Source organism: Macaca thibetana, chromosome 18 (genome assembly GCF_024542745.1).
Source record: "Macaca thibetana thibetana isolate TM-01 chromosome 18, ASM2454274v1, whole genome shotgun sequence".
NCBI lineage: Eukaryota > Metazoa > Chordata > Mammalia > Primates > Cercopithecidae > Macaca > Macaca thibetana.
In genome coordinates, this window is record NC_065595.1 from 10,977,957 (window position 1) to 11,003,109 (window position 25,153).

The 25,153-nt window shown below is 34.7% G+C and overlaps 1 protein-coding gene across 9 annotated transcripts in view; it reads right to left on the bottom strand.

Annotated features, from left to right (window-relative positions):
* The window catches only part of CCDC102B (coiled-coil domain containing 102B), a 375,607-nt gene that overhangs the window by 169,977 nt on the left and 180,477 nt on the right, over positions 1–25,153 (bottom strand). For 7 of the 9 annotated variants that reach the window (XM_050768123.1, XM_050768121.1, XM_050768119.1 and 4 more), the window contains one exon: positions 24,354–24,563. The exons of 1 other annotated variant lie outside the window; for it this stretch is intronic. In XM_050768123.1, the coding sequence (XP_050624080.1) occupies positions 24,354–24,563 (210 nt within the window). Of the gene's footprint in view, positions 1–5,812; positions 10,110–24,353; positions 24,564–25,153 lie in introns of those variants that run through there. One more of the 9 variants, XM_050768125.1, reaches the window with a different exon arrangement.

Sequence of the window (25,153 nt, forward strand, 5' to 3'; positions counted from 1 at the left end):
ATTTCTACTAGAGATTAAAAATGTGTCAATATAACAAAATCTCATTTCTATTGTTTCCCCTCTGAGTATATATTCAGTATATGTGTATACACACTCATACAGATACAGTGAATAACTTAGTTTCGTATCACTTTAAATAATTTGTGTTGCTATTAGTTGGGAAAATTGTTTAATATGATGTTCATAAAAATAATATAATATATATCATAGACTACACCTTTCCAAAATAGATATAAGGGATAAGACTATAAAATATGTTGGAATAGTTTTCTTCAACACAGATACAAAAAAAAAGCCTCCACATATTCCACTTGTAGTTCTAACAACACATGTGCCCATAGATCCATAGATGTGATAATGTATTTTCCCTTCTTACCCTTTTATAAACAATACATATTTGATAGCTAAAAACTAAATACAACTTGCTATCCTAATAATGAATAACAAAATAAGAGATTAATTCCTTGGTTTTTCTTAAAAGGAAGTTTATTTTGTATTTAATAAACTTTTTTTCTTTTATAAATACTGCTTGTGAAGAATATATTAGCTATTTATTTTAGAACTGCTGATTCCAATGCACTGTAAACAATTCAAATGTTCTTAAATGAAAAAGACAATTTGGTGACATAGTTGAAAATCCCAAGGGTATCTTAATCCAAGCAATGCCTAATCCAGAAGCTCATTATGTCTTCTGTTCAGGTTTCTTGACATGTTCCATCTTTCTCTTTCTAATTTAATTCCAAGTGATAGTGTGTCTTTAACAGTTCCAAATTTATACTTTTGCAGGCTTAATGTTAACATACAAGAAAATGTATAGCTCTGAAAAGTCTAACCATAATTACATTTAATTGTCTCTGATGTAGTTGCTTGGCCATACTAGTATATGTGGTCACTAAATGTTTGGACTAGTCAAACATGAATCACTCACCGGGAGGTGGACATAGTGCCAACCATAACCATAGGATGTGACCCAAAATTTGGGGATGGAGTTAATTCTAGAGAAAAAAAAAATCAATGCATGTTAAAGTAGAAGTCAGGGAATAGATACTAGGGGCCCTAAAACACAAATCATCTAAGATATATAAGATGAAATGGGTGCTGACTCTCAGAAAGTATTTAATTTTATAAGTTTTGCCTTGATAAAGTTGAGATTTATGTCTAGGTTTTAGGTTTAATACCTTCTGATATCAGATAAACAGATCATTATTATAATAGAAACTTAGGAATTTTCTAATTGTCTTTACCCTCTGGGATTAACAAATATTTGGTGTACTACATTGGCATACTCACCTGATGTATATGTGGCTGTGCATGTTTGCATGTGTGAAGAGAGTAAACTATATCATAAATATGTACATATATAGGTGTGCATTATTTTAGTGTACATATGGTAAATAAAATTGTTTGGTATATTATGTATCACATTGTCCTTTTTCTTAAAAATGATGTTTATTTCCAGGTTATATCCAATAAAAATAACTTTTTATATTGCTATGGTGAGTTGAAAAACACTGATTATAATATAAAATATTAAGAATAAAGAGAGACATAGAAAGAACAGAACATAGAGATTCTTAGTAAATAAATAATAAGCAAGTAATTTGCAGATGATGCTAAAAGAAAGCATCTGAAATAATGATTTGATACTGGGGATTGATAACTGGGGATTGATATGCAGGTTTTTAAATTAAAGAAACTAAGTTCTTTCACTAGATATACCAAAAATAACCTGAATTGATGGACATAGTACTTAATACAAGATAGAAGGATACATTAATCCCAGTGCAAGTAAATTTGGACAGGCAGAAGCAACAGGATGTAAGGTAAAGCTACTAGAAAAGGTCATAACATGACAATTTCCTTAGCTACACTAGCTAAGTATAACGGAGGAAGAGTTAGCAGTTTAATTTCAGAGATCGCAAGACTCCTTTCTTTGCACCTTTTCCTCAATTTCCACAGTACATGTAGCTATGCTGAGCACAGCTACTCCCCAGTCTCATCAGCCATCATCAGATCCTTCCTGGAAATTCTATGACCAACCCAGGGTACCGTGGCACTGTCAACACAGACTGGGGAGCCCCAGAACCTCACTGACCTTCCAAGCAGCTCTCCCTCCAAACCACTGCTCTCCCTTCACCCCAAGACACTTAAAATTGTCTCCAAAAAGAAAAAAAAAATTGTGGTTTTCAAGAAATTCCATTTTCTTAAAAAGATACAAACGTTAACCAAACAAAAGAGCACAAAGCTATGAATAATGGGAGGTTGAAACACACTTCTCTACCTGGAGTCCTGATTCCAGGCAAAATCGTTATTTCAAAATCCCTGTCTGACTGTGTCATCCCCTTGCTTCCTACTGATTTCCAGCTGGGGCCTGCACCTCTGTGTTCCCAGGCTCACTCTGTTCACATTGGCATTTGCTCCTCTCTCCAGCCACACAGGGCTCCTGTCCAGAACTTGGGCCTCTGCAAACCATGGGAAGCCCTTTGCCCTGATTCAGTCTACCCAGGTACCAATTTTCTTTTATCTTTCTGACCTCAATCTGAGTCATCATTTCCCAGGAGAAAGCAATGCAAGGAATGTACTCATTTGTAACATTGAACCGAGTTACCTCAAGAGTTTTTGTTGATAATTTGATTTACTTTAGTCTTCTCCACTTGACTGTAAGCCTCATGAGGACAGCTGTTACATTGTGTATCTTGCCAACCTTATATTCCCTATCTACCCTGTGTGTGCATGAAACACATCTCAACATCTTTTCCAGCTTCCTTCTAGTATTCCCTCACGTAGTACAAAACATCCACATTTCCCTGACTTCCCGGAAGCTAGAGCTGCAGATTAGATTTAGATGCCGGAAAAAAAGAGATCTGGATTTGGAACTCATTAAAGCAGGAAAAGAGGCAACAAGGAGATACAGAGCTAGCAGGCCCAGTTCTGTGGGAAACTTTGTCACCCTCAGCTAGGGTTGAGTGATCATGGAGCGAACCGATGGAACAGTGGCATCCTGACCCCTGCATCTTCTGGTACTTCCCAGAGGTGCCCATTCTTTAGTTAGGCACATGCTGTGGTAGTCTACTGGGTGTTTGGTCAGCATGCCCAGGGAGGAGCTGGCTCCCCTAGTCCTTCCAAATCATCAAATTCCTTCTATTACATATGTAATAGCATAGATAGATAGATGCGTGTGTGTGTGTGTATGTGTATAATTATCTACAACCAAACTAACTGATCTAATATTAAGAAAATGTTTGTCTACTAAATGAATAAACAAATGAAGGAATAGATGCTAAGTGAATTTACATGAAATTTCTCATACCTCTAACAGATAAGATGTGATAACTTGTACCTTTTATAAAAATATGTCTTAATATTCCTTGTTCTCTGTCATTTATGTATTTCAAATCCACATGAACTAAACAAGGAGAGGGACTGCAACATTTGCAAACTCATACTGCCTGTATGTCATAGAAAAAAACTGAAAACCACTTAACCTTAGTTTGAAAAAAATCTTCATTCATACTTCACAACTATTAAAACAAAAAACGGACTGAAATTGATTTTTTTTCCTTAAAGTGGGTTACATGCTAATAAGCAAAAAGTGGAAAAGACACATCTTATAAGAAATAATGAAAGAGATATTCCTCATATGGTATTAGGCGGATGCAAAAATGGCAAAAACCTCAATGACTTTCGCACTAACCTAATCCAAGTTAAGCTAACACATATTCACTCAAATAAAAAGAGTAGAAAACATTACAACTAAAATAATTTTTGAATAAAGGACACATTTGGATTTCAAAAATATTGTAAATTCAAATTTTCTTTTTTTCTACATTGTATATACAGGCAAAGGACAAAGTACTCATTATGATACGCTCATTAATATGGGTAAAAAGCATCTCAACTACATTCACCCAAATTGTTCCAAATAAACCATATAGTTAGAAAAAAATGAATTAATTCTATCTGGCATAAGGCAAGGTAGGATAATTAACTTTAACTAGCTTAAGGTAGAATTATTCTTGTAATACATACCCAGCCAGTTAATTATGCATCCATATGCTATCGCTCCTCACACCTGCCTCACCTTGGCGTGGGAGACTTCTCACATTTTGCTGCTCCTTGCACATGCTGTCAAGGCCGATGCCACTAAACAGTCCCCAACCTGCCTCCAGCACAGAGGTTCAAGCATGAATGCAGCAGATGGGAAAATATACTTTATTTGTGATATCTATTTAAATGTAACTAGAAGACATATAAAATATTCTCGAAAATACATCACTTGAGATTACCAATAACAAAAGATATTTATCTCAATCGCTGCCCTTATTAACATTTCTCTCTGTCTCTCTCACTCATTCTCTGTGTGTGTGTGTGTCTCTCTATCTTTGTCTGTCTGTCTCTCTCTCTGTCTCTCTCTTTGTGTGTGTGTGTGTGTGTGTGTGTGTGTATGTGTTTCTCTCTCTCGTGCTCTCTCTCTCTCTCTCTCTCCAGTAGTCCCCGAATCAGAAATACAGTAAGTCCTCACCTAAAGTCATCCATAGGTTCTTGGAAACTGTGACTTTATGTGAAACAATGTATGACAAACCAATTTTACCATTGGCTAATGGATATAAATGAGAGTTGAGTTCCTATGGCATGTTTCTGGTCACAAAAACGTCACCAAATTTAAAAATTAAAATCCACAAATGCTTCTAATATTAAACACTGAAGTAAGTGTGAGCTATACACACACTTAAGAAAGACTCATAAAAACAAGACAATTATTTATCCAATTTCTGGTGAAGCAGTGAGGTCAGAGATTGTAGTGATGGTGTGATTAAAAAAAAAAAAAAAAAGGAATAAATGTTTCCAAACTGAAGATTGTCAGGAGCACCTCTAGCCTCCATGCAATCCAAAAACAAGCATATGTAAGGCGAGTTTGCTGAGCACTTTTGTATTGCATGGCTTACTGTAACGTTTCCATAGGATGATTGCATGCTTTATAAATTTTTATTTTACAATAATATGTATTTATTACTTTTCCTTTTCCAACCTGTTTATTACAGTTCAGGGTCACAGGTGGCCTGAGTCCATCCCAGCAGCTCAGGGCACCAAGTGGGAACCCACCTGGACAAGACAGCATCCCATTGCAGGGCCACTCACACACCCACACTCACTCAGCCTAGGACCATTGACACATGCCAGTTCACCTGGCAGACGCGTCTTTGGGATGTGGGAGGAAACGGGAGTAAGAGGAGAAAACCCATTCTGACATGGGGAGAGTGTCAAACTCCACATAGTGACTCCAGCAAGGAATAGATTGTTTCTCTCATTGTTATGATGAAAGACATTATTTGAGGACCTACTGTAACCTAAAATATTTTACAGTTATTGTAAAGGTTATTATAATGTATTTTGAGAAAATTGGTGTTGATTTGTCATTTTCCTCCAAATACAGTGGACATAAAAATTACCTATGTTTTAAAATATATGTGCTCCTGGTTCCCAAGTTACATGCCTAGTAATTCCAAAGTTTTACTTCAGAAAGCACCCTATCTGGCAGAGATAGGACCACGATCCAACTTTTAAAAACACGGCTGCAGAAGATAAGAACATCTAATGAAATCACACTGTCCCTGTATGTAAATTTATTCATATACTGGAAATACATGGAGGAATGTGTTTTCAGAATAATAGAATAGGAACTGCCTGTGAAGTATGAAAGTGATTTAAAATTACACTTTCTTTAGCTTTATTGACTTCCTGTTGAACCACACTTTCTTTAGCTTTACTGACTTCCTGTTTGGTTAGATTATTATTATTATTATTATTATTATTATTATTTTTTGAGACCGAGTGTCACTCTGTTACCCAAGCTGGAGTGCAGTAGCACGATCTCGGCTCACTGCAACCTCTGCCTCCCTGGTTCATGTGATTTTCCTGGGATTACAGGTGTGTGCCACCATGCCCGGCCAATTTGTGTGTTTTTAGTAGACACAGGGTTTCACCATGTTGGCCAGGCTGGTCTGGAACTCCTGACCACAGGTGATCTGCCCACCTCGGCCTCCCAAAGTGCTGGGATTATAGGCATAAGCCACCAAGTCTGGCTGGTTTGTCTTAAAGTAGGAACTAGGAACACACACACACACACACACACACACACACACAATAACCGTGCAATGGAAAAATTAAATAAAAGTTCATCAAAAAGCAAAGAGATGATTCTGTCTAGTTACTAATGTACAGATGCTTTCTCTCCTTTGTTTTTCTGTAATTTAGAGGGAATTAGAAAGCCTGCCAAATGCTGTGGGAATTTAAATGCCATTAATTAAGCATAATCAAATGATGGGGAAACAGAAAGTGATGGCCAGTCACAGAGAAATAGGAAATAAAAAATCTCTCAATTATGTCAACAGGCATATCAAAATCAACTGTGTGAATTAAAAAAGAAATAAATCCAGCAACCAGAAAGAGTACAATAAGCTATATCAGAAGCCAATCGCCATTTTAGTGAAAATACACTGAAATTCCAAGGAAATACTGCGTTGTACACACGAACCCAAATTAGTGACATTTATTTTAACTCCATAGCTACATTTTGAAAAACGTGATGAGATCATGGACTTTTGGAGTAAAGGTGATCTCAACCATTTATTCCAAACTCAGCGTTTAGAAATTATGAAGCTGAAGTGTATTACAAAGAGTATTATTTGGCCAAAATCACTCAAATAATAAGCATGAACCTAGGATAAGGGCTTCATTCTTTTTCTTTTCCTTTCCAGTCTCTGGTCCCATTTCTCTTATAAGTTGGACCACACATGCGTTAGTTGCCTCTTAACAACCAACACAATGACTAAAAAATGTATATACTATCCTCACTTTAAAGACACTGTCATCATATAAATAAATAACATGTCATCATGTAAATACATAGGCTAGATTCTAAGTTTTAGTTTGTGTTAGGTTCTAACTTGCTAAAACAGATTCCTGGGCCCCACACCTAAAGTGTCTGATTCAGAGGGCCTAGGATAATTATGCCTGATATACCTAGGGTAAAAATGCCTGATAATTAGCATTTGCTAATGTTTCTGGTTTAGATACTACATTTTAAGAACCACTGGGCTGGACTGTTAGTGAGTGAGTAAAAAGCATTAAACAGAGTTTGAATGTTTTAATGTATGTTTTTCTTTATATCCAATTGTCTAAAACAGTACTTACAGAGTAGTGTTTTACTGATTATCAAAATACATCAAGAAAGTGTTATTTTTAATAGAATCAGGAGGCTGTGGCTCTTTTCTAACCCAGGATTGAAACTATATAGATCTTACTAACTTTGTAGAAAATTGTCTTCTCTCCAGGATCAAATCTCAAAATTTACCTTAATCAAGTAGCCAGATGAGATCAACAAGTCAGACAAATGTACTGTTTTGAGCGTGAAAAATAAGAAATGTAGTGATTTGGGTTGGTGTCATGCTACTGTTCTTATAAAAATTTACAAAATATTTTCTTCAGTTCAGTAACAGCTTTTACAAAATCAAAATGGTATTGGTTAAATTCATAGTGCTAAGTAAATGTATGCTGACATTTTGGTTCCCTGAGCTAAATTTTTTAACTTTTATTTTTGTCATGTTCAGGGGTAGGTAAATGTAGGTAAATTCATACCATGGGGGTTTGCTGTACAAACTATTTTGTCACCCAGGCATTAAGCCTATAACCTATTAGGTATTTTTTCTTATCTTCTCCGTCCTCCCACTCACCATCCTCCTGTAGACCCCAGTGTCTGTTGTTCTTCCATATGTGTCCATGTGTTCTCATCATTTAACTCCCGCTTGTGAGAACATGCGGTATTTGGTTTTCTGTTCCTGCGTTAGCTGGCTAAGGATAATGGCCTCCACACTATGCGTGTACTTGCAATGTACATAATCCTTTTTTTTTTTTTTTGGCTGCATAATATTCCATGGTGTGTATGTACCATCTTTTCTTTATCCAGTTTACTGTTGGTGGGCATTTAGGTTGATTCCATGTCTTTGCTATTGGGAATAGTGATGTAATGAACAGATGCATGCCTCTTTATGACAAAATGATTTATATTCCTTTGGGTATGCTCCTGGTAATGGGACTGCTGAGTTGATCGGCAGTTCTGTTTTTCAGTCTTTGAGGAATCACTGCACTGCTTTCCACAACAGTTGAGCTCATTTACACTCCCACTAACAGTGTATAAGCATTCCTTTTATTTCACAATCTCATCAGCATCTGTTTTGTTTTTTTTTTTAATTTTTTAGTAACAGCCATTCCCGGGCTAATTTTTTATTTTTCATCTTCAAACTCTGAAGTCTTAAGCCATTGGTTCTCATCCTGGCTGAGAGAGAATGTAAGGCCTACAACAGAAAGAATTCAGAGGAAGTCAAACATGGCACTGAAAACAGTATAATTTGAACAAAGAGCCAATTGTTGACTTCATGAGTTGCTTTTTAAATTAGAATTCCAGAACTAAGAATTAACTATTTCTTCAGTAGAACTAGTCTTATTTCCCTTAAAGGTAAAAGGCAACTTACTTCATTAGGAGTCAAATGTGCTGTGTGTCCTCAGCCTATACCCTGTCTACACCGGTCACACTAGAAACTCCTCTTGGCCGAGGGCATTCCCATATTTTCTGTAATCAATTAGTAAAACCTTTTAACTTTAGAGGAGGTTGGTGATAAAAAATAACATCATTCTGTCATGCCTTAAAATGTCTTCTTACCATGATGAACTAGACCTCACAAAATATTTAATAGTAGTGTACACCTGCCAATTCTGCTGTACTAACTAAAAATCCTAAAAAGAGTTGCTCTCCCTTTTCATACCTACTTGATTTTGTTGATCTATCCAATTCCCCATCTTGTTTATTTATTTAGACGGTCTCACTCTGTCGCCCAGGCGGGAGTGCAGTGGTGTGATCTCAGCTCACTGCAATCTCCACCTCCCAGATTGAAAGGATTCTCAGGCCTCGGCCTCCAAAGTAGCTAGGATTTCAGGCATGTACCACTGTGCCCAGTGAATTTTTGTATTTTTAGTAGAGACAGTGTTTCATTGTGTTGGCCAGGCTGGTCAAATGATTTGACCGGGCCTTACATGATCCTCCTACTCATCCTCCCAAAGTGCTGGGATTATAGCTGTGGCCCACCGTGCCCAGTCTAATTCCCTATCTCTTTTATAAAACATTTCATTAAAGGTCATCTATTTGCCAGCATTCCCCCACCAAAGGATTTTTATCTTGCATGTCTGTAATTCTGCCTTATTTAAAATTAGAATAAAATACAGACAAAAATTACATTCCAAGTATGAAGCAGCAGAATAAGCTATTAAGGTCCAGATGCATTTTTTAAATCACATGAAATATAATTTTACTCCCTATGTGTGATCTGATCCTGTTGTATTTTCAGTCTGTCATTGTGATAACCACCTTAATTAGTTTATCAAAATCATATGCACATAGCCAGCCAGTCTTTCGACTTCTCACGGTTGATTCCAAACTAAATTTATAAACCTCAAAAAAGTATGCTTCTCAAAAATATTATACTTTGTAGATTCAATGTTAGAGTCTTTTCATCCATGATCTATACCTATTTTTAAAAAGTAATTGATGATGACATCTCTTTACTGGTCATTTGTGATGCTTCCACATCTAGCACATACTTTCTAACACATACTTAAGTGTACGCTTTTACTTTGTGAATGAAAATCTGAAAATACTTATTGGTAGAATCTGATTTCATAGCAGCCAGTCTTTATTGGTGATCCTGTATGAAAATGGCTATTTCACAGTGAATATAGAACTTTCTTTAACATGGGTTGTTTGGAGAGGGGAGGGATGCATTGACAAAAATAACTGTTTTGAAATAAAAATAGTAGACGACGTTGTTTTTTTTTCCTTTTAATTTATGCAAACAGATACCATGATGCATTCCTACCTACAACTAATTGCCTTAATTTTTCTTTTGTTCCTCTTTCCTTTACTCTTCTTTGCTTGCTTTTTTCTTCCTCCCTTTCTTCCTTCTTGTTTTCCTTTTTTTCTCTTTCTTCTTTCCCGCCTTCCTTTTGTGTTTTATCTGCCATTCTTTTTTCTTTTTTTCCACCATGCCAAACTATGTCTTTGGAATCACATAGATGGAGTAAACACAATTTGTTAAAACTAGTCACTGTGGATAGTCTAGTTTAGGAAAGCTAAATTACCAATCATTACCTTATGTTTAGTGATAACAAACCAAAGAAGGTATACTACAAATTTGATCTGGATCGGTACACAAAGAGCCACATAAACACAATTGAAACTTTGGAGAATAATAATATACATTTGTATACTCATATAAATCTGTATATTTAAGTAAAACCTAATATGTAAGTACCCAAAATATACGTACACACATGTATATTACCCAATGCTAAATTTTTTCACTTACTACAGTATTCTTAATAAATACCATTAATATTATTTAAGTTTAAAGATGAAAATCAATATCACACCGATTTTTTATAGTAATAAATTGTGATTATTCTAATACTGAATGCTATGTTTTCAAGAAGTCCAATAGAGAAAAATGTATTTCAAAATGTCATTTAACTAAGATGTGGGTTAAAATCATTTTTTTAATGGTGAAAGTAAACAGAATGCATACAGCTGCTTTAGTAATATTGGCCTAGATTTCCCAAGATCAATAATGGGTGTGATGAGATGTCACCAAAAATGGCAGAGTAGGCAGCTTCAAGTGTCCATCTCGCCACAGAAACATTGAAAAAATCAAGAAAAACAGCACAATCCACTTTGTCAGAACTCTAGAAAGCAGTCAAAGGTTCACGGAACCAAGCAATCGCTGAATCAATAAAAGATAACTTAAATATGGCAGGAAAGCTTTGTGGTGTTTTTATTGTCCTTTAAAGTCTAGCATTACCCTGACCTCAAGCCAGAGATGACAGCACAAGAAAGGAAAACTACACACCAATATCCTTTATGAATATAGATGTAACTATCCTATACACAATACTGGAAAAGGGAATCCAACAGCATATCAAGAAAAATTTACACTATGGCCAAATGGGGTTTATTCTAGAATGAAAGAGTAGTTCAACATAATAAAATCAGTCATATAAAACACCACATTAACAGAATGAAGGAAAAAAACGTATCATCTCAGTTGATGAAGAAAAGCATATGGCAAAATGCAATACTTGATCAGGGAGAAAAACAAAATAATAAATTAGAAAAAAGTTGAAAAATTTTCTCAACATAGCAAATGACATATGAAACATCTGCAGCTAACCTAATAATCAATGATAAAAGTTTGAAAGTTTTCCCCCTAAGATGAGCCACAAGACAAGGGTGCCTGCTTCCATTACTGCTGTTTAACTTTGTACTAGAAGTTTTAGTAAGAGCACTTAGGCAAGAAAAAGAAGTAAAAGACATGCAAATTGCAAAGGATAAAGTAAAACATGTATAAGATAACATGATCTTATACATAAAAAACTCGAACAAATCTAGAACAAGAAACTTACTACAGCTAATAAACAACTTCAGCAAAGTTGTAGGAAACAAAATGAACACACAAAAATTAGTTGTGCTTCTTTATATGAGCAACAAGCAGTCTAAAAAGAAAATTAAGAAAATGTATCCCTTTTTAAGTACATCTGAAAGAATAAAATACATAGCAAAAAATTTAACCAAGGAGGTTAAAGACTTATCAACTGAAAACCACAAGACATTGCTGAAATAAAAAGACACAAATATATGGAAAGATATATGCACTTACCATTAAAATACCAATACTCTAAAAAGCCATCTAAAGATTCAATGAAGTCCCTGAAAATTTCAATGACATTTTTTCTTGCGAAAATGGAAAAGTTGATTCTCAAATTCACAGGGAATTTCAAGAGGCCTTGAATATCCAAAATTATATTGAAAAAGAGCGAAGTTGAAGGACTCGCACTTCCTAATTTCAAAACTTACAGTAATCAAAACAGTATAGCACTGGCATAAAGATAAACATTCTCACCGAAATAATAGAATTGATAGTTGAGAGTTAAACCATACCTATACGAATAATTGATTTTTGATGAGGATGCCAAGACAATTCAGTGGCAGAAAAAATAGTCTCTTCAAAAAATGCTGCAGTCACAACTGGATATCTACATGGAAAATGATGTATATGGATCTCTCTCTTGCACCACATACAAAAATTTACTCAAGATAGATTAATGGTATAAATATGACAGGTAAAACTATAAAACTATCAGAAATAAACATAGGGGAAAAATCTTGGGTTTAGCAATGAGTTTTTAGATGTCATACCAGAGGAATAAACAACAAAAGAAAAAAAAATAGAATTCATCAAAATGTAAAACTGCATGTATCAAAAAAAAGTGATATTATGACATAAACAATGGACAAAATGTTTGCATTTCATACATATGAGTAGAGTACCCAGAATATAGAAAGAATTCTTACAATTTTCCAACAAAAATACAAACAACCCAATTTAAAATTAGTCAAAGAGTTTGAGTACACATATCTGCCAAGAAGATACACAAATGGTCAATAAACACATGAAAATATCTTCAACATTGTTAGTCATTGGGAAAATGCAAAGGAAAATCACAATGAGAAACCAAACCCACTGGGATAAGTGTAATTCAAAACAAAACAAAACAAAAACACAAAAGAACAAGTGTGGCCAAGGATGTGGAGAAATAAAAACGCTCACATATTGCTGGCGAAAAGGTAATGGGTTCCGCCGTTATAGAATACAATTTGGTGGTTCCTCCAAAGGTTACAGATAGGATTACCATCTGACCCAGCAACTCTACACCTAGATATATACCCCAAATAATTGAAAACAGGTGTTCAAATAATACATGTGCATGCATGATTAGAGCAACACTATTCAAAAGAGCCAGAGGTAGAAACAACTCGATATCCACCAGCTGATGAAGAGATGAACAAATACCAGATAGGCCCAAAAGGAATGAAGTACCCAAAAAGGTGTGAAGTAATGATGCAAGCTACAATGTGCATGAACCTTGAAAACATTATGATAAATTTAAAAAGCCAGACATAAAAGGTTATATATTGTATGATTCTATTTATATGAAATATCCAGAAATCCACAATGACAGAAAGCATAAGTGAGGTTGCTAGGAGATTAGAGGAGGGAGGAATGAGGAGTTACTGCATCATGCTTACTGGGTTTCCTCTTAGGGCGATGAAAATGCTTTAGAATTAAATAGACAGGGCGGTCCCACAACATTGTGAACCTACTAAATGCCACTAAATGCTCACTTTAAAATGGTTAATTTTATGTTATGTAATTTCACTTTAATGAAAAAGAGAAGAAAAAAGAAAAAATAGTGAATGGCTCAGATCTGTTAAAGTTATCTGACTTTACACTAATCTTATGATTTTAACTCAAACTTGCATTTTAGTTTTAATTTTAAATAACCTTTGCAACCATAGTGTTTTATGTCCTTTTAAATAAGAATGTAAATAATTATTTCTCTTATCATTCCTTTAAATCAAGCTAATTTATGTCAACTAATAACTGTGATGTGAACTGCAAAATTATTTTGTAATAATATAGTGGATTATTAGTATGCTAGTTACATCAAACATTAAAAATATATAATTTCATATCTGGCATTCATAAATGTCTTAATTTATGCTATGATATTTTGTTAAATATAAGTGATTTAAATTGTCAAACTTTGCATCTTTATTTTAATTGGATATGGGTTAACATATCATCTGTTTGATACGCATGAAGGAGATTTTAAAGGATAATATAAATTTCCAATACCCTTACATTTGCCTTATTGATCAAAGAAAAGGGAAGTATAAGAGTTGAAAACAAATCAAGACACATAATTAAATTCAAATAGTAATAACAGAAGCATCAATACGTAAACTTACGCATTTGACACACAGTTATGAGGATGTGCCAAACACTGTTGTAGGGACTGAGATTTAATGTTCATGATTTTAGCAAAACATAACAGTCATTGCTAAGAGAATATGAAAGTAAAAGGATGTAAAACTCCTCCTATCACTAATTTATTCTTAGTAATAATGTTTCCTATATACAAAACCTTATCCACTTAGCTTTGCTTCCGTGGAGAATCACAAAACAGGGAAAAGGATAACTCTCCTATTTTAGAACTAGATTTGTAAAAGTCAGTTCTCTCTCTCTCTCTCTCTCTCTCTCTCTCTCTGTGTGTGTGTGTATGCATGGATTTGAGAGTAGGCATGAACAATCATATTACATTAGGGTAAATGTCATGCTACTTTTGCAATTGTTTCAAACCAGTAGGGATCTTTCAGCATGTGCTTTCTGCATGGCATTAAGAAACGGTCCTTTAAAACTATGATTCTTTATCTCTGCTAACTTAAGCAATTACTTGGCAAAAGAACTTTATTCCATCCAACTCACACAATCCCACTCATACACTTTAAAATGTACACAAAATCATGGGTGTATTTCTACATTTCACTCAATAACTAAATTATCAATTTACGAAGGACCTACATGTAGCCTAGCATTTACTGCAAGCAGGGCATTCTTCAAAAGAAATGGCTTTCCAATTTAATTACCGAAATAGAACACATTTTATATTTTAAAAACGTGAATTTTTCCATATATCAAAATTCTCTTCACAATAATATAAATTTTTATTAATAGATACATTTAAAAAATAGAATTTATAGGGTATTTCAGCTATTGAAGCTACGTAAACAGTTAAAGAAAAACAGGAAATTATCCAATATAATGTTATCTATAATAATTTCTATTTCATAACAGTAAAAAATGTAACTGTGTATTCTTAAATGAATGATTTTATAAATAATAGTACGATTTGGAAGAAAAACAACATACTATATCAGGAAAATTTAACAAATGGATAGGTTGCCTGCTAAACCACTGACTGGAAATAAAATATTTTCGAAGTCAAAGTTACTAAATAAAATAAACATATTGTAATTCCTCAAATATGGATTACTGTCATTAATGCAAATTCATTAGGAATCAACTTTAAATCAACTTTAACTTTTAGATGAATTCATCATTTTCCTAAGACACATCAATTACTGCCCAGACACATTAACTTTCTGAAAGCGATCCATTATGTGAAGTGAATGAAGGGATTCAGTTGCCAGAATGACTTCAGTAAACAAGCTTCCAAAACAATTCTCCTGAGACATGGGGCTTTTCTCAAAGGAATATGGACCACTTTCTCCAAAAACGTTTTGTTTTCAAAATTATCATTTGCAGTAGAGAATAAATAGACTTCATATCAGTGCAAGAAATGAGCTATTATAAAGAAGATTTTGTGCCATATATTGGATAAAGCAAATCAGCATTGATACTATAGATACTATAGATCATACTATTTATACTATAGATCATATAAAAATAATGTCTGGAAATTGCAAGTCTACGTTTTTTGTCACAGAAAAATCAAGACTTCTCTTGATAAATATTACACTTGTGTGTTTGTTCTCCTTGGTTATTATGTCTTATCCTTTTGTAGTGAGCACAAACCCCACTTTTCATTTCCCTTCCTCTCATTTGTCTTACCTTTTATCTGTCCTCCTGAAATTTCAAAAATGTGAACAAAGGGAGGAAAGGGAGTGTAAGAGCATGAAAAGAGTTTAGGACCGGAGAGGTATCTAAAGTTCTTTTTTGATTTCTCAAGCCCAGAATTACGTTTTTCTGTGTGTCAAACTCCCCTCTGTCTATGCCTCTCAATTATGTGAATATTTGCTATCCATTCATCCTGACTTCTAGGTTCTAGCTTCCCTCTCTTTGTGCATCTATGAAAACTCATTCACCTTTATTTCTTAGTATTTTTAGTATGATGACTCATGCACACAAAGTATTGCTTATCTTAAACTACAAATCCCTCATTCTTTTAAAAAATTTATCCCTTTCATGAATGTTTTTGAAGACCTAGTATAAGAAAAGTGTGCTAGGTTGCAGGGATATATGAATTAGCAAACGTAATGCAATCCTTTATCCACCTCCTAGTCACATGCAATAGAGATACTAATCAAATGATCTCACAAACAACTAGACAATTGCAAAAACTGCAACAGCTATGTGATCTATTCAGGTAGATCAGGAAAGGCTTTTCTAAGGAAGGAAAATCCTAGTTAATATCAGAAAAATTACTATGACTTAAGAAAACAAATGAGACCAGAGAAGAACTGTAGCAGGCTTCATGAGAAGGGCTGCCAGAAGCTGCAACAAAAGCAGATCTCTAAGAGGTAAACAAGCAATAGGAGAGCACTGGGCTCAGGTGGATGCCGCACTGCTAAACATGGTGCAGATGGGTACTGGTTAGATGAATATGTTGTCACTTACTATAACTACCAGTTTTGTGTATCAGAAAAGGTCCTATAGGTCTATAAAGAGGTTGCTAAATGAAGATAATAGCTCAAACCTCTGACCCATATAATGTTGGGGACTGAGAGATATTACGGAATCCATGCTGCTCTTCGATTTCCTATCTCTGCCCAGCTGTGATATTGCCTAAATGTGCACATGCATTTAAGTTACTTGTTTGCTTAATTTACAGGAACCTGAGCTTGACCATCTTAGAGAAACCTGGTTATAAAATAAATTTATATATGAAATGATATTTTTTCCTCCAGAAAGAAAAACCTATGGAACGGTCCTATGGAGGAAGAAAGCATGAAGTAATTCAAAGGACTAAAAGGTGAAAATGGGTGGAAACATGTAATCAAAGAAAAATAATTCTGGTAGTAGAGTGGAAATGAATTGCAAGTGATTCGATGCAAGGGTCCAGAGTAATTATTAAAAATTGCCATAGGCAAAGTGCTTGCTACTCCAAGTGCAGTCTGTGGACCAGCAGAATCAGCACCACCTGGAAGCCTGGTAGAAGTGCAGAATCTCAGACTTTATCCCAGACCTACAGAATCAGATCAGGGTTCAGAAAGGAGGAGGTTTATATCTCACATCGACAGTAGGAAGTTTTCCATCAACTTCCAGAAAATATTATCTGAGAGGCTATTTCATGACCTGAGGATGATGAAAGTGAACTGTTTAGGAAAAATGGTGTCTATTCAGTTCAGGGTCAGAGCTATGGTGGCCAAATCCCTCCATGAGTTTCAGGAAAACACTTCCCGCTACTCTCCAATAAATGAAAGGCAAAGAAAATAAGAGACTGGAATGATAGGGGCACTCTGAGAACTTGCATAAAAATGTAGATCCAGAGGAGATGTGCAAATGTGGAAAACTGCAATTCCAGTTGAGGGGAAAGACTTTTCTTTGGTGGACAACTATTTCCACATACTTTTTTCCTATTAACCAACCAACAATTATTAACAGGCCTCACCGCCTACTTTGTGTGGTTCCCTCTAGCACCTCACTACTTGGAAGTCTGATCTAAAACAAAAGCAATGGCATCACCAGGAAACTTGATCAATACTGAGTATCACAGACATCACCCCAGCTCAATGATTACAATCTGCATTTTAAGAGATCCCTGGATTATTCATTTGTGCCTTAAATTTGAATATGCACATTAAAGTATCTCAAGTACAATTGTGGGTCTCTGAATTCCAAGTAAATAAATATAAACTAATTATCAAAAGAAAATCTGTAATTGCTGATATGATTGAAAGAATGCTAATAATGCAATTGTTCAGTAACCTAATTTTCTGTTTCTGTTGAGCTAATTCTTCATTTCCTATGCTGATAATTATGATGGAAATGTGCTACTAGCATATGTCAGAGAAACCCCAACCAACCGACAATTTTACAACATCTACGATCAATATTTTGCAAAGTTTTTGTTGTTGTTGTTGTTGTTATCGTTGTTGTTTTTGGAGATGGAGTTCCTGCTATGTTGCTCAGGCCAGTCTCAAACAACTGGGTCCAAAGAATCCTACCTCACCTGCCCAAGTAACTGGCACTATAGGTGCAAACCACTGCACCTGGCTAACTTTATGACTTTTATTCAAAATCCTATATAAACTTCTTAGTAGGCCCCTAATATTTCATAAATTTAATTTTGGCAATTCATCAACATTATAGTGAAAGAGAAAGAACTAGTTAAACTATAAGTAATGTATAATGTGTGGTCAACTTAATTATTGACAAATAGAATCTAATTCCAGCTAAGGCATGAGTTCAGTGTTATCCAATCCCTACCATTTTTTAAATTATAGATACATTTATTTTTCTGGATGTTAGAGTTTTTCTGATTTTCAGTTTATCATTAAACTTTCTCTTTCTGGTCTTGTATTTACCTAACTACCCTAGTGGAGGTTATTATTGATGTTAGATTACAGACTTTAGGATCCATACCTTTGAACAATGGAATATGATCTCTAGAATTTACCACAGAGAATTTCTCTATTAATGTTCCCGCAGGTGCCTCAACAAAAATGACACCACCAATTATTCTAATTTCATGCTTCATTAATTTTAGGCTATCGCTAAAATTCTTTTAAAATAGTTTAGGATCAATCAATGTTATTCTTTTAATTTGTTTCCTGAGTATAAATGCTGTAAAGTAGTTCCCCTATTTTTAATTCATTTATTTTGTCTCCTATCATAGGGGATGTACTGATTATCCTCAGTGTTATGAATTCACTTAATTATGCCCTTTAATCTTAGTGCAAAACATTCCTGATTTTGACTTGTGTTTAATAAAAAAATTCTCCTGAACAAATTTATGTAAAATTACTTTAAAAAATAAAAGTCTTCTTTTTCTTTCCTTCCTTCTTCTTTTTCTTTCTTTCTTTCTTTCTTGCTTGCTTGCTTGCTTGCTTTCTTGCTTTCTTTCTTTCTTTCTCTCTTTCTTTCTTTCTTTCTTTCTTTTTTCTTTCTTTCCTTCCTTCCTTTCTCTTTCTCTTTCTTTCTTTCTTCTTTCTTTCTCCTTCCTTCCTTCTTTCTTTCCTTCCTCCCTCCCTCCCTCCCTCCGTCCCTCTCTTTCTCTCTCTCTCTCTTTCTTTTTCTTTCTTTCTTTTTCTTTATTTCTTTCTATTGAGACAGAGTCTCTGTCACCCAGGCTGGAATGCAGTGGTGCCATCTCGGCTCACTGCAACTGCTGCCTCCTGGGCTCAAGCCGTTCTCCTGCCTCAGCCTCCCAAGTAGTTGAGATTGCAGGCCTGCGTCACCAAGAAGCCCAGTTAATTTTTGTATTTTTAGTAGAGACAGGGTTTCACCATGTTGATCAAGCTGGTCTCAAACTCCTGAACTCATGTCATCCTCCCGCTTCGGCCTACCAAAGTGCAGGCATTACAGATGTGAGCCACCGTGCCCAGCCATCTTTCAAATAGTATAATAATAAAATATTGTGGCTAGTTTTAGAAACTTATCCTTAGATACATACCATGGTAGCATCATATACAATTTTTTAACTTTAATAAAATCTAAAGGTTTTTTTGTTTTTGTTTTTCTAAATAGATGATGACATAATACATAATTTCTAAATAGGACTATCACATAACACCAGAATGTTTGTTTTTAATTTCTATAAATTCATACTTTTAATGTCATTTCTGTTTTTAATAGCTTTTAAATTGTGATTTTAATATGTATGTGTCTCCATTAAAGCTAAGCATAAATATTAATATCAGTTAAACTCAGTGACTAGCAGGTTGGCTTCCAAAAAAATTTCTAATGCTAATTTCTTAACTGTCTGTATTTTCAAACCATAATTTCTCTAGTTTTTGAATAGCAATGTTGGGAAATGTTCAGATTTTTTTTCCAAATTACAAATAAGTCATTTGGAGAAATGTCTTCTGATCAGCTACATTCTGAAGACTTACCAGTTATGTTCTCAAACTATGCTGAAATACTCAGCAGAAATATAGCATAAGCATCTACATATTTCATGTTAAAAATGTATGTGTCATGGTTCATCAACTTATTTTCATTCAGCAAGTCTTTGTTGTACACCTGCTATATGCACAGGAGGTGGCAATGCATTTCCTGAAATTAGTAAGACAAAATTGGTTCCACGAAGGGAACTAGGACAAGTAAGAGACACCAGTATAATAATTGAAATCTGGCTGAGAAATAGAGGCAGAGATCCTTGGCTGACAGTTCTAAAATGATTGCCATGGCTCAATGTAGACTGTGTAGACCAGGTTACGAACCCAAGTGGAAAATCTACCCCAGAGGGTTTTGTGTGGCCAGAACAATATTTCTAGTGCTTTGAATATGAATGCCTCCCAGGAAAGCACTGCTTTCCAGCTAGGGAGAGGTACTGTTTTGTTTTTTCACCCTGAACCTAACTCTGTCACATTTGCCTTCTTGGCCCCTTCTGTAAGCCAGAGGCCCCTGGGCTATAGCAGGAGGCCACAAGCCATGACCTATGAACCAAATCTGGCTCCAGACCTGTTTGTGTGCCTCCCATGAAATATTCTCTATGGTTTCGAAGGCTTATAATTTTCCAAAAGGATATGCCACAGAGACTTATGTGGCTTACTTAAATAGTTTAACACATTTACCATCTTGATCTTTACAAAAAAAGTTTGTTCATCCCTAGTCTAGAATAACACTCCCCATGTGTTTGTTGATGTACTCATATATAGACTTATTACACACGCACATCAAGTAACTTATATTGCCAGAGAAAATTGCGAAAGTCTTTGCAATGATCAACAAAGATTCCTGGAGGTTGTGTCTAACACATTCCTCGGGTATGTGGAGGTTTTCTGATTCTATAATGTCCTGCAACGTTGATATCATTAAGATATTTTACACAAAACCCTGTAATTTATAGATGATCCATGGCCATGCAACTGATTCTTGTCCATAAACATGTAGGACAACATTATTTTGTGACAGTGCAATTTATTTCCCCACCCACGATGGAAGAGCCACTCTTGCATCCATTAAGCACATTCATTTCGGCATTATTGGGTGCCTAGTTGTATGACACTTAGATTCTCCTTTGAACTGGCTGTAGTAACTTACTGGTTTCCTCATTAACTAATGGGATAAATAAAATAGTTGATACATGTTCTTTTTATGTTCCTATAAAGTTATGAGCTTACCAACTTTCACCCTTTATATATGTTAACTTATTTATGTTGTATAGATATGCTATTGTACTAATATATATTATAAACATAGAGATTCAAAAAGAGCTTTTTGAACACAGTGTGACATGCACACCCCACTTTTGATGCCACTATAATTTTTGATATACTTAAATGTTTTAGCTACCTTGATCTTGTGAAAGAAAACTAAGAAAAACTTCTGACAAATAGCTCAAATTATTGAATTCACATTTTCTGAGTGTATTGAAGATGTTTTTTAAAAAAAACTTTGTCATATCAGTTAGTCCAATAAGGACAGGTGGATTTTTTTAATGTTGGATGGAAATGTACATTCTAATGATCAAACATCACTAACATAATTTACTATTGTCTGTGAAATCGGACTTTCAAATGTAGCTGCATTTCTCTCCCTTAAAGCATACTCTTGGATTTACTTATGTTTTTACAAATCTAGGTCTTAAACATCTTTGCCATCATTTATAATGCAGACTTCATGCTGAGAAGAGCACTCGATACTGCCACCGAAGTTCTGTTGTCTGGTGTCGTTTTGTCAATTATGCTGATGCCAGGGACCATGGAACAGTGCCACTATTTCCAAGAGCATCAGCAAATCGAAAGATCTTCATGCAATGGTTGTTCTAGAAAAGTCTACTACATTGGTTTATGCTTTAAAAATAGTTACTACCAGAGTAGTAATTTTTCAGTCTGTCCATTAAAAGTTCAAGTGTATTATCGCATTTTTTAAGTTGTAAAAGGATGATGTACACATATCCTTAAACATAGTATATAAAAGCAACTACTCAATGGAGATTTATGTGATAAGATTATTCATGTAAATAAAATTATTTTTCTATGAATTAATAGTGCAATTTAAAACTGGAAGGCATTTTCTTTAAAAATGTATTCCCTATACCACTGAAATAAAAAAAAATCAAATGTAAAGCCCTGTAAAAAGTCATACCTTTTTCAATTAATAGGGACTTACAAAAATTTTATTGAACAGTTAGAATATTAAAACCCAACATATATTTTTTTTAATTTATGTGGGGTTCTTAATGAGTAGCAGGTAGCTTTATGTCTGTCACAAACCTTTGGTAAGTGTGATTTAAATGCAAATGTCATGTAGTAAGAGATCTTATATTTCTTTTAGAGACTAAGATTCAAGCAGTGTTTGCACTAGTGGCCTTTACATGCTAGCACCTTCTTTCACTGCCTCACTCATGTATGGAACTTCTATACATATGTAGACATAGTACTTATACATGGTATACACACACACACACACACACACACACGCACACACGCACATGCACATAGCACCATGGTATTCATCCATGGTACTTATATACATATAAATTAACTCTTATTGAAATAGTGTTAAAACTACAATATGGTTTTGTGTTATGATAAAATCTACATTATTCCCTGAACCTTGGCACATTCTGTACACAGCTCTGATTCATTTGACATTTGAGGACATCATAATCTTGACATTTTGAGCTTCTGGGGAAGTTCCTGTTACACTAAGAATTTTGGCGTGCTACTGTTCCAAAATAAGTGATTATTTTAGTTCCAGCAGATAGTCTGAATTTATAATGAAGAGGGTAAAAATCACCAATGCCACCCCCACCATCAAAATGATCTATACTTAAAAAATCCTACAGTCTTCTAAGTGATCAGCATACCCACTGACTTAGACCTTCGAGGATCCTCCCAGTTTCCAAGTTCTGCTTAGTCCTAGCCCAAATAACTACACTGTCGTCAAAGAGACCAGGTCTGGAATAGGTGTGCCCTGATGACAGGTTACGACAATGCCAGCTCCAAACAGGCCTCAATTTTTCCTGAAAGACACACTTTATATTATGACATTTTGGTACAACTAGAAAGGTGCCAAAATTAAATATATAATCAATTGCTTCTTAATCTGTGTCCCCTGCCACTTTATTCTTAGCAGTCATTATAGTGTTTTATTTATAAAAATTTGTATGACTCCCTGCATAGACTCTAAGCCCATGCTGGGCGGGGATAATGATTCATTAATTACTATTCTCATTACCTGCATATAGAACAGTGACTGACACAGAGAATAATACAAATAAATGTTTGTCTTGTTTAAATAAATCAAATAAAAAGTATTTCTGTAATCAATCCACAGTCCATAATTGAGATGATTCTGTGCTGTTTAGAGTAGAGATGTCCAAAAAAGATGTCTACAGATTTATCAGTGTACTTATGTCAGAATCAAATACATTATTATAGATAGTTTATGAATCAGTACAATAGAAAATTATGGTCACGGACTATAACATTTAACTTTAGATATTTGCATTGCTAGGGCATGAAACACTAATACAATTTAATCTTGCATTTGCAATAAATCCCTAGATTCATGAAAGAATGACAAAACAATACGGAATTCAATTTTTCTGGCCATGTAGCTTTTAGAGCTTATATGAGTATGAATGACTCATATATCTCAAAACTATGAACTTATCAAACTCACCCTTGAAAACTGTTACAGGAATTGAGTGAGAAATAGAATTGTGCATTAAGATGCTATATGTAATTGAAAAATAGAAACAAGGAAAATAAAATTTGCAGCATATTGACACAAACCCACATTAAAACTATAAGACTGTCATTAAAAACACGTTTAAAAATCTGTAAACTATCAAAAAAATGTCCGCCTATAGCACAAACTATATCTATTGGCTTGGGGATAAAACACATCTAAAATTAAATTTCCCAAATTCAAATTAGGAATGTTATTCTGGTTTTAAGATTTATACCATAGGCTGGAAAAATTATTTGAAAAATTATGCATTTAATTAGCTCAAAAATAATCGTTCTGAAACTGACAAAAAAAGAACCAGAAACAGTGAGTTTCAGCTAAATTTAAATGTTTATGTAGAACTTACCATAGCTACCAGCAAGTGGTTATTGTATAGTTGCTTGAATTAATGAAAAAATCTTTATTGGAAATAAGATCAATAGCTTAGAAAATACTGAGACAAAGCTTTAATAAGAAACAAAAAACCAGAAAGGTCTATTTCTTACTTCATTTTTCTTCCTCCTTTTGGAAATCTCGAAACTGTCTGAAGATTTTCATATTTTAACATTTGACACACTTTGTTTCAGATGCATGAACAACATTATTTTACATCCTAGTGGGCAGAAGAGCAAGGGGTATCAGGTATTAGCTAGCACAAAAGGAAATAGCCAAATGTGGAGGCATGTACTAGTGAAGACAGACTCGGCATAGGCATGAGGGTGAGATTAGACAGTGAGAATTTGCTCCAAGGAGCACCCATACCTGGTTTTTCTCTTGCAGGTCAATTTGTGACGTCTTGAAATCAGGACTTGGAGAGTTTGCACTTAATCTAATTTTCTTATCCAAGAGCTCTTCCATTTCTTTCACCTGGATCTTCAACCTTCTATTTTCTCTCTCCAGTCCCTGCTTTTCTGTTTCAAGTATTTCCCTCTTGTCCCATTCCGAGCTGTTTTCAGCTTGCAATCTCTCTAGCTACACACAGAAAACACAAAAAAGCAGCATGCAGCATTTGCAACTGCCAAAAGGTAACGCCACCGACAAACAGACTCCCATTAAGAAAGGTTCATGGATATGTCCATTGATATAATTTTAAAAAGAAAATTCTATTTGTTTGAAAACATGAGAAAAATACAAAAGTCTGAAGATCAGGCCAAACCGTAGATAAATAGACTTTTCCTCTTGGTTCATATAACTATCTCTACAGCCATATGGACCATATTTTTCAAATACATGTGTCAAGTGAAAAACTGCTGCTCTTGGGAACACATTAATCTCCACTCTCAACTGATGAACATTCTCAGTGGAGAAGACACAAAACCATTTTGTGGGCAATTTTGATTGGATATATTCCACTTATTCATTCACTCATTTATCTAGGGAATAGATAAATGCTATATATCTATCTTTCTATCTATCTGTCTGTCTATCTATCTATCCATCCATCCATCTATCTATGCAACATTCGCAGTTGCCAAAAGGTAATGCAAAAGGTAATTTCATTTTGGCCAGGCGCGGTGGCTCACGCCTGTGATCCCAGCACTTTGGGAGGCCCAAGCGGGCGG